This window comes from Lepidochelys olivacea (genome assembly GCF_965140295.1).
Source record: "Lepidochelys olivacea isolate rLepOli2 genome assembly, chromosome: 22".
Taxonomy (NCBI): Eukaryota; Metazoa; Chordata; order Testudines; family Cheloniidae; genus Lepidochelys; species Lepidochelys olivacea.
The window spans coordinates 8374104-8389079 of NC_140432.1; the positions used below are offsets into that span (position 1 = coordinate 8374104).

Consider the following 14976-nt stretch of genomic DNA (forward strand, 5'->3'; position numbering starts at 1 on the left):
TGCCCAGGGGGTGGTAATATTCTTCCCTACAAAGGGAGAAACTGACAACAAGCTGTTAATCTCTGCAGAGGGAGGGGTTGGGAAGCAAACAGGCCATAGCTCCCTAACACGGATTCCTTTTGGGGGACAGGGTGCAGGCTCACTTGAATCTGAAGTGGGAGGAATGGGTAAGGATGCACTTTGACTGGGACAATGTATCTCACTGATCCACTGGTGAAATTCAGAGTAGCCTGAAGGCTGCTCTAACTTTCACCATCTACCAGTGGCTCCAAGGGCATTACAGTAGTGAGCATCATTGGAAGCCCTCACCCCCTCTAGTTGCTGTATCAGCTTTTAGTACTGCTTTGTGGTGGTAGCACAATGCAGAGCAGCCAAAGGCAGGGAAGAACTCGGGCTGCATATTTTGTGGGCACCGAATAAGCATTAACTTTAACCCTGAAGTACTGGGGAAGTCTGTGGATATTTTTGAAACCACTGTGCCATGAAATGTACAAGGGTTCCCTAATATGGCCAAGTTGGGACTTTCATCCCCTCAATCTAATTGCATTTTGTACTAAGGAAAATTGTAAATGATTCAAAGTTCCTGAAAACTATAAGGTGGTATTTTAAGAGAATCTGAAGAGAGATACTAGATGGATATACATAAAAGGGGGTTGTGGGTAAGGGAGAGGCACATCTCTATGTAAATCACATTACACACAGTCTTAGTGATTCTAAGCACTTGTCTACATGGGGAAGTTACTATACTGGTATAACTATAGTAGTATAAACTCCCTTATTTACTCTGGAAGGAGGGCCCTTTTCCAGGTTAGTTTATACTGCTCCCAAAGAGAGAGAAGCTAAACCAGAAAAACATGCTCTTATTCTGGAATAAGAGTTATACCTGTTTAGTAATGTCAGTAAATTTTCCCAGGAACTCTGAGCTGTCAGTCCTGAATATTCCATCTTAGAGGGGATGGATCCGTTGCGTTGTTTTTGTAACAATGACACCCGGATCTAAAAGCATGACTGAATCTCCACGGCCTCAGCTAAAGAACTCAGGTTCCATTAATAAAAGGCTCTAGCAGATTCAAACCTCTATTCATGGATTATGGCCTATGCACTGGAGGGGAACAGAGAAGCATGCTAAGTGTGGGTTACTTTCCCAGCAGCACCCTGTTTGGTAGGAACAAAAGGCACCCTACTTACCTGCCAGTGCTATGGCTTTCATTTCGGAGGGCTCGCTTGGGTTGCGCTGTAGTTTCCGCTTGGAGACAGAAGAGGATTTTCCCAGGTTGAAGAAGGAGCGCCAACTGCCAACGGGGGATTTCTTCATCTTGTTGGGTGGTCGTTTTCTGGAGCAAGAAAGCAGAAGGGGATCTGCATTCAAGACACATTGCCAGTCACTACATTTTACCAAGCAGACTTGACTCCTTCTGCACTTGGCCTGCTGGCTTTGGCAGAAAACTAGACACGTATATTTCAGCAGCAGAGCCTATTTATGCTCCTCTACCTGGAAAGGTCCAGTCCCAGAACTTGTGGGGTCAGTCCCATTGAACAAAGGACATTCATTTCCTCCTTGTAGCAGGGCAGGTGGAATTTTTAAGGCGCAAGGCCTGAACAGCATTCAGAGTCTGAACCAAGAATGCCTCTTATTTTATATGCAAATGTACCTGTTCCCTCCATTTATAACTAAACTAAACCTATCAGGAAAGGGATTTCATTTGCACTATAAAAGCTACTTCACCCCACACTACATCGCCATGCACATGTACGTACACGAATCTCTGGAGGGACAGAGAGTTGCATGGCCAGCTCACTCAAGGCATACAACAAACTTCTGAGGTGTAAATTGAGCCATGTGTGTCTTGCTGCACCCTCATGGATACAGAACAACCCCATCCCTACTGGGCGTGGGACACTGGCTATGATCCTGCATTGTAAGCAATTCTTGCTGAGGTCAGAGGGCTGTAATTGTTAAAAGCCTGTTGAAACACAGCAGTGATAGAAAGTAAAAGCCTCTACCTTTCAGATGGAAAGTCTATGACGGTGTGGAATTTCCCCTGTAATGCAGCAGGGCCTTCTCCCACTTCAATGTATTTACTGTCTGCCACTATAGGGGAGTTGATCTGGGCTTGCGTCCTTGCTTGTGCCTCCTCCAGGGTGAGCAGCTTAGTTGAGGGAGAGGACACCAGCAGTGATTTGGGGCGTGATAAGGAAGTGTGACCTGCAAATGAAAACCAGAGACAAGGAAGAGAATCAGAGCCGCAGCAGGAAAAGTAGGGCCCATGAATAGATTATAGCATTTCCTGAGCCCTTGGAAACCCAAGAAAAGGCCAGCATAGCTTCTATTACACACACCATTATGGCAAAGCTAACAGTGGAATTAATAATTGACAAAGTCTTACAGGATGTAACTGGGAGGGAGGAAACCATTAGGATTCTGTATCAATTACTCTAGAAGCCTACAGGACTTGATCTCCATTCTATAGTGGTTTGCTTGTAACCATCTCTGAATTCTAGGGCTAGAATATTTTCAGTTATCAGATGGTTCAAAACCCTGTAGAGAAAGGTGATAGTTTTCTTTCTAATTGCTGGTTTTACTTGCACTCCCCAATCTTGATTCTAGCTCAGAGTATGGGGAAGAATGGCTACATCTGAACATTTTAAAGGGGAGCTATTTAAAATGTTACAAACATGTTTGCAACTAGTAAGTATGCTTTAAATCACTCCTAACAAATACTGGGGTAGAGCATAATAAATTAAGAGCTGGACTGTTTTATTGCTGTAGTTGTGGGTTTTTTCCCTTTTTTTTTTTTTTTTTTTGCTACTTAAATAAAGTTTTGGGTTTTGTTTCTTTAAAGTGAGTTAAATACTTCGTTTTGCAAGATCAAAACTAGTTAAAATTACTTCCCAGGGCTACAACTCTGTTTGTCAACTTTCCTTGCAAAGGAACCTGTCATAACAGAGCTAGTTTATAGAGTGGTTTAGTAAATCATATGCAACCCTGTTACGACAGCCTTCCTGCGCTTATGAGTATGAATTTTGCCAATGTTAACATGATTATCCCTTGCCAGCTTACTGAACAACCCAACCCTGCATAAAATGTGCATGTAGGCCCTTGTCTGCACTGGCCTTTGAGCCATGTTTAAAAGTTATTGTACACTGAACAGTGGCCCAATCCTGGTTACATACTGGAGCTAGCTTGGGTAACAGTAACAGTGACGCTGCAGCAGCATCGCTGGTAACACAGACTGTACAGCGCCGCCCCCCCCCCTTACAGGATGCTACATGCTGTCTCGCTCCTGTAAAATGTTCCCTGAGCTTTGCTACTACCAGATGACAAGCCCCAGCATTCCTGCTCACCGTTGAGAGCAATTAAACACAGACAAACATGCTGAGCCAAATAATTGCCTTCCCCTGGAAGAAAACAGCCTGGACCAGGTGTAATTAACTCTGAAAGATCAGCTAGAATCAGGGTGGAAATATGCCTGCATCATTCAACTGGGGCTCTTATCATAACAAACTCCTCACTCCTGCTGCTTTATAATTGCCTCGTGTGGAAAGCTGGACAGACAGCAAATCTACTATGCTGAAGACAATGAGGCCCTAACACGGAAATGGAAAGCATCAAATACACTGGCAAACAGCTTAACTCTGCCCACAGTTAGTGACAACTGCACTGACAAAGCCCATTTTGTACTAAGGATGAGCTACATTAAATCATTATATTTTAATATCTATTAGAAATACAGCATGGAGGTTGCACATATATGAATCTGTCAAATCCATCCCTGGTGTAACTTCACTGGGGAGACAGCAGGCATTTGCAAGGAATGGAAATTTTAGTTTTGAACTGTGACCATTTTCTGCACCAAGAAAAGCCTTCACAGACTGGGCTCATTGTGTTTTGGTGTATCACACAGCGGAGTGAATGCAGAACTCATCTGTCCAAGTGGAGCTATACCTTTAATCAATATTTGATTATCATCTCTGCTGAATCTTAACTTTCTGTCTAAAATCTATGTGGAGCTGTTAGCAGTTATCATGATTAATTTTACAGGCTAAACAAATGAGTAATCCTTTAATCATTTCAATGATCTGTACAATATGGTTCAGTTCATTGCTAGGCCCTCTAATCTCATGGGGTGCCTCATAGCCTCATCCCATAGGTCGGTGGCTCTCAACTTTTCTAGACGACTTACTGTACCCCTTTCAGGAGTCTGATTTGAGCCCTGGACGGGTGGGGCTTGGGCTTCTGCATGTGTCTTAAGCTTCATGGAGGCCCCTGACGGCCAGCCCTGCACTTGAGACCCCCCCAAAACCCATCATCCCATGACACCCGCCCTCATGTTGAGAAACATTGATATAGTATATAGAGCAGTACAAACAAGTAATTGTATGAAATAGTAGTTTGTACCGACTTCACTAGTGCTTTTTAGGCAGCCTGTTGTAAAACCAGGCACACATCTGGAACAGTTGATGTACCCCTGTTTGAGAACCATTGCCAAAGGTGGGAACTGGCTACTAATTACAAGAATATGGGTATAGTTGCTGTGGCTAACAAGTCAGAACCATACTAATGAATGCCTCCAGGCTCCATGGAAAATGGACCCTTTAATGTCTAAGATTTAAAATGTTTCTTATCAAAAGTAACAGATTTATTTGGACATAAGTTTTTTACTCATGAAAGCTTATGCCTAAATAAATCTGTTCGTCTTTAAGGTGCCACTGGACTCCTCGTTTTTATGGATACAGAATAACACGGCTACCCCTCTGATTCTTATCAAAAGTGGGGCCCAAATTTGAGTGTCTAAAGTTAGGCACCTACTAAAGCAGCCCCGTTACTAGAGGTGCTGACAACCACCACTTCGCACTGTCAGCGGGAGCTGTGGCTGCTCAGTATGTCAGGGTGCCACACTTTCAGCATGTAAGCTTGAAAATGCTGGCCTTGATGGCAAGAGTGTGTACCATATGGCACAAGCCTGTGTTGCAAAGACAGGGAGGAGTGTGCAGGAGCAAAAACTTGGTAATAAAGCCCCTTAAAGATTATCACAGACTTTCCGCAAGGGAAAAGCTGCAACTGTTCCAAGACAGAGAAACATTTGTGAATCGCAGGAGTAAAGAGCAGTAATCGCTGATGTCAAATTATTAGGCCCAATTCTACAGAGCACCCTTGATTGCTATCAACGTCAATGGGAGAGAAAGGTTGCCAAGACCCCCAAAACTCAGGCCACATCTATCAACTTTAGGCACCCATCCCTGAAAATTTTGGCCTTTGTTTTTACTGGAGAGGCTAGAGTTTCTGCTAAAATTCTGCCCCTAATTTTGGTACAATTAAACCCCCCAAGGAATGTACATACCTGCCCCGTCTCGTATGACTGAACTGAGTTTGGAGCTGAAGAGGACATCAACGTGATTCAGGATGAATTCCACCACCACTGACTGGATTCGGACCTCCATAAAGGCAGCTGTTCCACTGAAACAGGCAGACTCTATCTGCTTCGATCTAAGGAAATGCATGGCAGATTAAACTTCAATGTACGGGCTCACTGTGCATAGTGACTTGCTCTGCTGAGACCAGGTATATAACACCACTTAGGATCCAGATAGCACTTGAAGGGCCAGATTCTCTGCTGGTGTAACTCCCTTAGTTTTCAAAGAGCTATGCAAATCATCACACTGAATTTGGTGCTGTGATGACTTCAGTCTGGATCTGACTCCTGATGTCAATGGGAGCAGTGAACCCCTAGAGGAGGGAGGAGCAGCTGTTGCAGGCTCAGACTGAGGTGAGTGAGGCATGTCGAAGGCTTGCCTGTTTTGTCTCCTTCCCTCCATGTGCACTTGTAATTGCATTGTAAACTTCCTGAACAAGCTCACTGTAGCCTTTTAAATGAATTTTTCCCCATGAGCTAGGAAAAATCTCCAGCTAGCCCTGCTCAGCAAGGACCCCAACATTCAAAAGCAGCCTCAACCAAGAGAAAATTGTCAGACAAAAGAAACTGGCTCACACTCGTTAACTGCCCACGAGGGACTCTGAGTCGGATATGTCAGGATGGTAATTGGACAGTCCAGAAACTATAACACAACCAAACCCCCTGTCCTTGTCTTATTGTTTTTTTTTTTTAGTAAGGTTTTGAAATTAGGGATGGCAATGTAAGATTGTCATGTGACATGGGAGATTCCAGAGGACAAAGTTTATCCAAGGGTCTGGCAAGATCATTTCCATATGTCTGAAACCTACAAGAGGTGCTGGGAGTTCTACTTCACCTACTGGCTTGAAGCAGTTTCCATCAGCTACAGGGTTGGCTGTAGCAATGGCTCGCAGCACCCGCACTATACAAATTGTTCCAGCACCCCTGAAACCTACTAGCCATATGTATTCATGTCAGACTATACAGACTGCTGCAATGGGATGTCAGTGGTGCCACAGAATGGAACCAGGTTTCAGAGTAGCAGCCGTGTTAGTCTGTATTCACAAAAAGAAAAGGAGTACTTGTGGCACCTTAGAGACTAACCAATTTATTTGAGCATAAGCTTTCGTGAGCTACAGCTCACTTCATCAGATGCATACTGTGGAAAGTTTAGAAGATCTTATTATATACACACAAAGCATGAAAAAATACCTCCTCCCACCCCACTCTCCTGCTGGTAATAGCTTATCTAAAGTGATCACTCTCCTTACAATGGAACCAGTTTTCCTGCATGAGCAAAGGAGATAGTATCCACATCTAACCGAGGGAGAGGAAAAAAATGACATTGGAGGGAAAAGGTGGGCCTGATTCTCCATTCATTTACACTGCTGTAAATAAGGAGTAATTCTGTCAAAATCAGTGGAGCTATAATGGTGAAACAGGCCCAGAAGGCCAGCTGCTGTAGTTCCACTGACGTCAATGGGAATGATGCTGTTTACACCAGTAGAAGACCTGGCCCAGCATATCCAAACCTGCCCAGTCTCCAAGCACTTTCTCCGGAGAATCTCCCACTGAAAAACCAATAGCAGTTGTGCCTGAATAAGAACTGTCGAATCAAAACCCTAGTGGTTTTTCTGGGTGTTGACATTTAGCATCCTCTTGGGAACATAGCATGAAATAACTTCAGCATGCAGTGTTTACTTGGAGGAACAGGTTCGATGTGTGTTTTAAATGTGAAGGTGAGAGAAAATCTAATAGAAGTACCTTAGTAGGTTTGGTGCCCAGACAATTGCTAAGTTCTTGGTATGCATGTTTGTGATGGAGCAGTAATCAGCTAGATGAGCCAAGTGCCTCATTAGGAACTCCAGTGTCCTGAAAAATGAGAGAGATGCAAAAATCTGTTAACGGACAGGCAAACATTCAACACCCCTTAGCAAGCCTTGCTGCAATTGGCAGCACAGAAAAATGCAATTAATTAATTTGTATTTGTTTGGTAGCAAAAGAAGGAATGATGTGCCCTAAGCAAGACACAAATGTTGCCTCAGGCAGATAATGATAGCAGGGTCTCCTGACTGTCCAACTGAAGAAGCACGTGCACTTGTTAGATTTAACAGAACACAAGGGCGGGCAAAAATACCTGCAACTCCACTAGCTCAACAGGCTACAGAACCAGCTAGTCACTCGTGTTCATTACTTGGCTGCTTTACCACCATGTTGTGCAACAGAAATAAAACATTTGCTTAGGCAGAGCCTGATAACTTCTTGGGCATGCTGCAAAACCTATCTCAGGCTTTTGGGAAGGGGTTTATTTTATTCTCTTTGTGTAAGGCGGAGGATGCTTTTATTTAGGTACCTGAGAGGGGATTGGTGAGAGGCTGCTTTGAAAATCCCGACTTTAAGCACCAAGATAGGATGATCTCTGTTAGGTATATTTTAGTTTATAGGATGGACACTTGCAGATATATATTTATACATCTAAATAAGACACAGGGTGAAAGCTAGTATTCACACACTCAGAGACCATTACTTTTCAGCAGCACAGATGGCAAGCACCCCTGGGAATTTTCAGGGGCTAACTGTATTTATTACAGCCAGCAGTGGTGGTCAGTTCTGCATCGTATTAGTGTGGATCACTGAGGGTATAGCTGATAGGTGGTACAAGAGAACCTGCTCTCACACTAACAAGAGTGCTGATGAGCACCCCCAAGTTAAGTCTGCTCCATCACTTAGTAGCAGCAATAAACTTTAAGAGGTGAGTGCACAATCTCAAGTCTCCCCTGTCCGGTCTTCCTTTCTTCCCTGCCTGGTTTCTCTTTGCACGCATGACCTATGCAAAGACATGCAGGGAGAAAAAGTCTGCATTTACGGGAGATGAAATGGACAAAACCCCACAAGACTTGCACTGTGCTGCCAAGCACCACCATCATCAGCCTGGAAACTCTTGCTTGGCCGAAGATGATTAGAAGAATAAAAATGCTCTTTTCTTCCAAAAAGGCTGCACAGCCAAGCCTCAGGAAGTTGAGGAGGAAACCGCAAGTGAACCACCATCTCCGCCCAGTCACCACTAGGGGGAACACTTGCAGCAGAGTTATCTCATGTAAAAGCAAAGGAGGACTTGTGGCACCTTAGAGACTAACACATTTATTTGAGCATAAGCTTTCGTGAGCTACAGCTCACATCCGATGAAGTGGGTTGTAGCTCATGAAAGCTTATGCTCAAATAAATGTGTTAGTCTCTAAGGTGCCACAAGTCCTCCTTTTCTTATTGCGAATACAGACTAACACGGCTGCTACTCTGAAACCTCTCATGTAAAAGGTGACTGCTCTCATTCCCGCTTTTTCTCTCCGCTAGGTTTTTCTCCTTTCCTAGCCCCCCTCTCTGTTCTGAGAACAGGGCTGCTACGTTAAAATCAGACATTAGGGCAGAGAGCGATTGCAGAAGCATCTCTGGCCACAGCTTAAATAAGTGAGGGGAGCTGGGAAAGACAACATGCTTTAGGTTGATGGGGATTTCCTAAATGGGGCTTTTCAGGGGAGGTTTTAACTACAGAGCTACTCTGTCCCCCCAGTGCAGATGGGATCAGGTGGCAATACGAAAGCCCAGGCACTGAAATGGGTCAAAGGAAGAACCTCACATCCAACCCACTCTAAATTTCAGCATGAAGGCAGGGAGAGGAAAGCTCAGAGTTGAATCTAGCCAAATTTGCCCTTACGGCTCTTACCCAGAACAAGAGGGGGCTGCTTCTTGGCTCAGCTTTGGCTGAAATTCTACAAGAGCAGCCCACGATATTTTGGTGCCATCAAATCTGAACCTTCTCCTTTGGCCATTCCTAAACGTAACTGGGCACAGAGCAGGAGCCACTGGGGTGGAACAGGACAAAGACTGCAAGCTGAGGTATCCCAGCCCCCTGCCATGAATGACAGGAAGGTGGCTGGGGCACATGAGGAAAGTAAACCGGAAAAAGAGGCACAGAATAGAAAAAACTGTGAATTAAGTCCTAAAGGGGTACAAGGTTCTCCTGCAATGGTATAAATAGTTAGGGTCACCCCTGAGACTGCTTTATGGCACGCTGGCATCACGGCAACCATCAGAAAGGCCAATCTGCCCACCCAGCCAACAGGACAGAACAACTTGCCCCTGTAAAACAGGCATGGTCCAGCCAGTTACTGCACACTCCAGTGTGGGGATAGTCTACGGCAGGGGTAGGCAACCGATGGCACGGCACGGCACGTGAGCGGACTTTCAGTGGCACTCACGCTGCCTGGGTCCTGGCCACCGGTCCAGGGGGCTCTGCATTTTAATTTAATTTTAAATGAAGCTTCTTATACACCTTATTTACTTTACATACAACAACAGTTTAGTTATATATTACAGACTTATAGAAAGAGACCTTCTAAAAACGTTAAAATGTATGACTGGCACGCAAAGCCTGAAATTAGAGTGAATAAATGAAGACTTGGCACACCACGTCTGAAAGGCTGCCGACCCCTGCTCTACGGTATAACTGAGGGCATTTGAGGCCATGCTGGGGAGAGTCCCAGTGGAAAGGAGAGGGGTTGGGTGGCTGCAGCATGGCATGGCATGGCAGTTTACGACGACAAAAAAGAGAGGCTCAGATTCCTATGCTGCTTTTCCAACTGCCACATTCACAAATGCTCTCTCCCTTTCTTTAATGCATGTGGGGGAGCAGTTCCACTGTGCTGTCAGCAGAACGCCTTCCCTGCCAATCCTGCTAGTTCATCACACGTGCTGCCACAGGTGTACTACTGCAGTGCCTCCTTTTTCACCTGATTTCAGGTGCTCCATCTTCATCCGTCTCACCAGATTAACTGGCCTTGCTCGGCAAACCCCTGACAAAGTTCTGAGCCTTCTGCTACTTGCTTCATTTCTCTCCCTTAATGTTATTTCAACCTATGGTTTTTGTCATCATTAAAAATATCCTGTGGAAAGTCTCACCACCCACCTCCCCTCTCCATAATGAAATCTGACTACTTGGCTCTGAATTCACCCCCTCCTGGCATATTGTATAGAGTAAGGCAGATGAGATTTATGTATCGTATGTGTTGTCTGTTTTGTTACTGATCTAATTAAAATATAAGTCAATGTTATGCAGTCAGCAATCCTTCCAAACGTGCTCAACTATGCAGGAAGAATGCGGCCATCTTAGGTGGGGATAATCGGAAAGCACACAATAATGTCAGCCTTCCCTTCGTAAGTGACGATTGTGTAACGGCTGGGGTTTTTTTTCACCCTCCAAACAAGTGACATCATTGTGCTGCAGCGTAAGTCCCAATATTTAGCCTAACGTGATTTCGGTTTAGTCTGCATTGGTGACCTTCGTCCTAGACAGGCTGAGGATGGAAAGCTGGGACCCTGGTGCACTGTCAGAGCGGCAAAAAGAATGAAAGGAGTGTGGCGGGGTAATGCTACGCAAACTAACCTGTAGTGTGGTGGGGGTAGTTGCTGGATGACGTCATGAATTTTAACCAATCGTTCTTCATCTGTAGCAGCAGACACAGCATCCTGGAACAAAATAACAAATTAAGATGCTAACACTGGGCGTTTGCTAATGCAAATGAAACAGTCTGGCTGGCGCTCAGTTTGCTGGCATTTAGATTTGCAGGATTTACCTTCCCACCTAAGCCTTTAGGCTGCCCCCTTCATCTGTGGTATCTGTGTGCTGAGGAGGTGGGCCTGCATACAGCTAACATTAAAGGCAAGATTAAATGAAGCTGGCTCAAGAGCTGTAAGTTGCACCTTGATGGCAACTCCTTGTGCTGCAGGGAGGGTGACATTCATCCCAAAGAAGGGCAGCAGCAGATGTTCCCACCAATGCCCTCCCTTGCTGGCTGTGCCACTGGAGGACATCTTTAGTTTCTGTTGGGGGCTCCTCAAATGCTGAGGGGATTCACACAATCATTCAAACCACCAATGTGCCTCCCTCCTGGTGCTGCAAGTCTAGAGCAGGGTATTGTGCCCTGGCACAACTGCACTCGGATCTCAGAAGGGAACATCAAAAGGCGCTGTGAGTCTGGAGTGTTGGACATGAGCACAGCAGTGTGTGGCCTCCTAGTTTGGATTCAGCAGCAGAGCTGTTGGAGTAGCATGCCCAAATGGGATCTGGCCTAAGCCAATGTTTTCAAGAGCCTCATTTTCATGGGTAACCCTTTTTAAACATAAAGGGAAAGAAAGATCTTCAGCAAGATCCATTTCAGAATCTATCTTACATGGCCCCCGTTACCAGGCTTTACAAAACAGGTGGCTCTCTCATTTCTGTTGATCAGTGACGTTGCCCAATCCGTGGAAACTGAGATACCGGCTGGTACTTACTGAGAACTTCTCATACAGCTGATATGTGAGCAGGGGATTGGGGAGCTCGCGGAAGTAGAGTTTACAGAGGGAGCCCACGCAGTGGATATCTTGAATGTAAACATCTTTAGTCAAGTCGGGGATCTGCTCAGAGTCAAACTCGTGGCTAGAGATGAGAAAGGTAGATGGTGGGGGGGGATGGAGAAAAACCCAAAACAAATCAGAGTCAAAGGAACACAAAAGCATGCTTCACAGGAAGAAGAGTCAGGCTTGTGCTGTTGCAAGCTCATGTTTTTGCAAAATGGGATGGTTTCTTACAAGGCGTTGTCGGTTGCATTTACATCTGACTGGCGAGCCCAGAAATCAGATTTCCCATAACAAGACAGATGTACTTGTATTTTATAGGGTATAGTCTCAACACTGTTGAAGGCAATTTACATCTCTAACCCTGGTGATTGTGACTGAAAGCTGTGTAGGTAAAATTCACCATGGGCCAAAATGAAAACTTTACCCCCTTTAAATTTCAAAGGCCTACAAACTGAAATCAAAAGCAACATTGAACATCAGGGCTTATCAACAGCTGCTGTACATCAAAACTACTGTGTGCAAAAATTCCTTGGAGGCAAGCTAGAGAGCCTAGCAAGAATGAACCGAGCCAGGAACCACATGAAGAAAACCTGTGTGCATTCCCTTGGTTTTCACAGAGAGAGGAAAAGAGAGAGAGAAACCCAAAGCATAAATGTTTATGAAATAAAAGCTGCACTCAGAGGGCCAGGGCTGGCAAGCCTCACTTCCCACTAGAATATGTGCATGGAAATTCCTGTTTCCAATTAGCCAGGGACTAGCGTAATGAGTCAGGCCACTGGGAGTGGTGAGCAGAGGATTGCTGTAGCTGTAGCTCACTTCTCCACGAGATGTAAATTGAACGGCTGATCCCCTGTGCAGCAGATAGCCACGTCTACACTACAACAGCCTTGTCAGAGGCTTGGTTCTCACACAGCTATACTATCATTCTGGCTTGTAACATGCATGGAAGACAAACCACGTTGAATGCTTTGGCGTACTTCCAGGGCCTAGTCAAAGCATTCAGTTCTTCCCTGTACTACATAATGGAGAATCTTGTACCCGTGTCCTTAGCCGTAGATACATTTGTAGCCCCGTGGGAATGTCTTCACTGCAGTTAACCTGGTTTTTAGGCCAAATTCCACTGCTACAGAAAACATGTTGAGCCAGGTTTGGAGATCCTTTGAGCCCAACCCCTGGCTAGTTTACCCAGCTACAGGAGTGGGTTAGAACCCCAGCTCCACTTTAACTCAGGCCAGAACACACCCACTTTGCAATGAGGATGCAGGCTAAATCACTTGAGTGCAGATAGTGCTCCTGTGCCTTCCCCACAATTCCCTCCAAAGGGTGGAAAAGTTCTCCCACCATTCACAGGGAAAGAATCCTAGAGCATCTCAGTAAAAGCAAACCAGCTCGTGGGGCTAAGGCAGCCAAGAGTAGACAGAACAAAACCCATCTAGCAGTTGGGTAAGCTAGCCCGGCAGTTAGTTGTTATTGTTCATAATTAAGGAGCCTCCTGCGCTGCATGTGGGGAACTGTGGAATGAAAACATAAAACACCCGGGGAAAACTTCAAAAGGGAACAAAACAGACTGGGTCAGACCCAAGAAAAAATGTTAAGATGTGGGGCCAGCAAAAGTCACTCTAAGGCAGTGGTCCTCAACCTATTTACCATTGTGGGCCGCATATGCAGCTGTGTGCTGATTGGGTCACAAACAACCCGTGGGCCAAGAACCACTACTCTAAGGGCTTGTCTACACATGGAGTTATTAAGAAACAGCTATTCCTGAATAACACCGTGTGTGGACACTCTTATTCTGCAGTAAGAGTGCCTTGGTCCAGTGTAGCTTAATCCCACTTTCAAAGTCAGTTAAAGCTAAACCAGAACAAGACACGCATTCCAGAATAAGAGACCCCCAAAGACGGAGGTATTCAAGAACAGTTATTCCAGAATAGTTGTGGCTGAATAACTCCACAGATAAGCTCTTTGGGGAAGGAGCAGGGAGAATTTTAAGATATTATTTAAAAGTAAAGTGGGGTGGACTGAGGTGAAGGCAAAGGAGAATGAGTTCCTTCAGGGAGCAACCTCCACCGCAAGGGTGCGGGTTCCTTGCCCATTGGAGATGTGCTGATGCTATTCTAGAAAGACAGGCAATGTCTAAGCATTGTCAAGGCCTTGTCTATGGGGAAACCTGCACTGGTATAAACTAAAGGTGGGAATTTAAACTGATATAGTTATAATTAATACAAAACCCATGAGGACCCACTTATTTCAGACTAAGAGTGGCCTTTCTTTAAGTTTTGTTTAAGTCAACTGGAAACAGGTTTTGGCTAAATCAAAATATGCTGCCCTTAAACTGAAGGAAGGGCCTACACACAGGGAGTTTGCACCAGTTTAATAAACTGGTTTAAAAAGGTGATTTAAGTTAAACAAGTCACACTTTGTCATGTAGACAAAGTTTGTCATTTCACTTCAGAACCTCTGTGAAAAAGAGACAGGTGGGATTTTAAATGTTCCAGAGCTACAACATGTTGTTCATGAAGCAGATATGAGCACTGGGGAGCTGCTGTGATGGTACCTCCCCATCTGTTCTCCAAGACACCCACCGCCTGTCATCACTGAACTCTAGGATTCTGAAACCAAAGCATTTAAAAGAGCATGTGCTGGGATTCATCGAATACAATGCAATCATACCGTAGCTTCTGGATATTGGACGCAATTCCTGACAGGCGGTATATTCCATCCACAATGCCATGTTTCTCAATGAATTCGGTGCAGCTCTTGAGGACCTGGGGGACTAAAAAGAAAAAAGGGCCAGTGTAGAGTTGACCATGTTACTGAGGGCCTGTGATCGTGTCAGATCTCATAAGCTAAGCACAGATGGGCTGCTTCCCTAGTTGCTTTTTGGATAGGAGACAAAGGAAAACCAAGGAGGTGCAGGAAGTAGTGCTGGTAACTGGTAGCAGGCAGGCTTTCCTTGAAGTCAGCATTGAAGTATGGTGTTAGCGGAGCTGCACTGCAGGAGATGCCATTTCTCAGATGAGACACAAAACAGGGTCTCACTAACTGTGGTTGATGAAGATCTACAACGCTTACAAACGAGCCATGGTGTTACCGCCCCTATCCAGGCCAATCTGAAACTGAGCAATTGCATTCAGTCTACCCAACATTCTTTCTGTAGCTTCAATTCAACATGGAATTCTTCTCCCCT

At 45.1% G+C, this 14976-nt stretch overlaps 1 protein-coding gene across 1 annotated transcript in view; it reads right to left on the reverse strand.

The window, feature by feature from the left end:
• Positions 1-14976, reverse strand: part of ARHGAP32 (Rho GTPase activating protein 32) — a 404315-nt gene that overhangs the window by 12967 nt on the left and 376372 nt on the right. Inside the window, exons 14-20 of the mRNA XM_084612034.1 lie at positions 14460-14562; positions 11724-11868; positions 10834-10916; positions 7158-7265; positions 5343-5488; positions 2005-2206; positions 1189-1334 (exon numbers count right to left, since the gene is read on the reverse strand). Of these exons, the coding sequence (XP_084468160.1) occupies positions 1189-1334; positions 2005-2206; positions 5343-5488; positions 7158-7265; positions 10834-10916; positions 11724-11868; positions 14460-14562 (933 nt within the window). The remainder of the gene's footprint in view (positions 1-1188; positions 1335-2004; positions 2207-5342; positions 5489-7157; positions 7266-10833; positions 10917-11723; positions 11869-14459; positions 14563-14976) is intronic.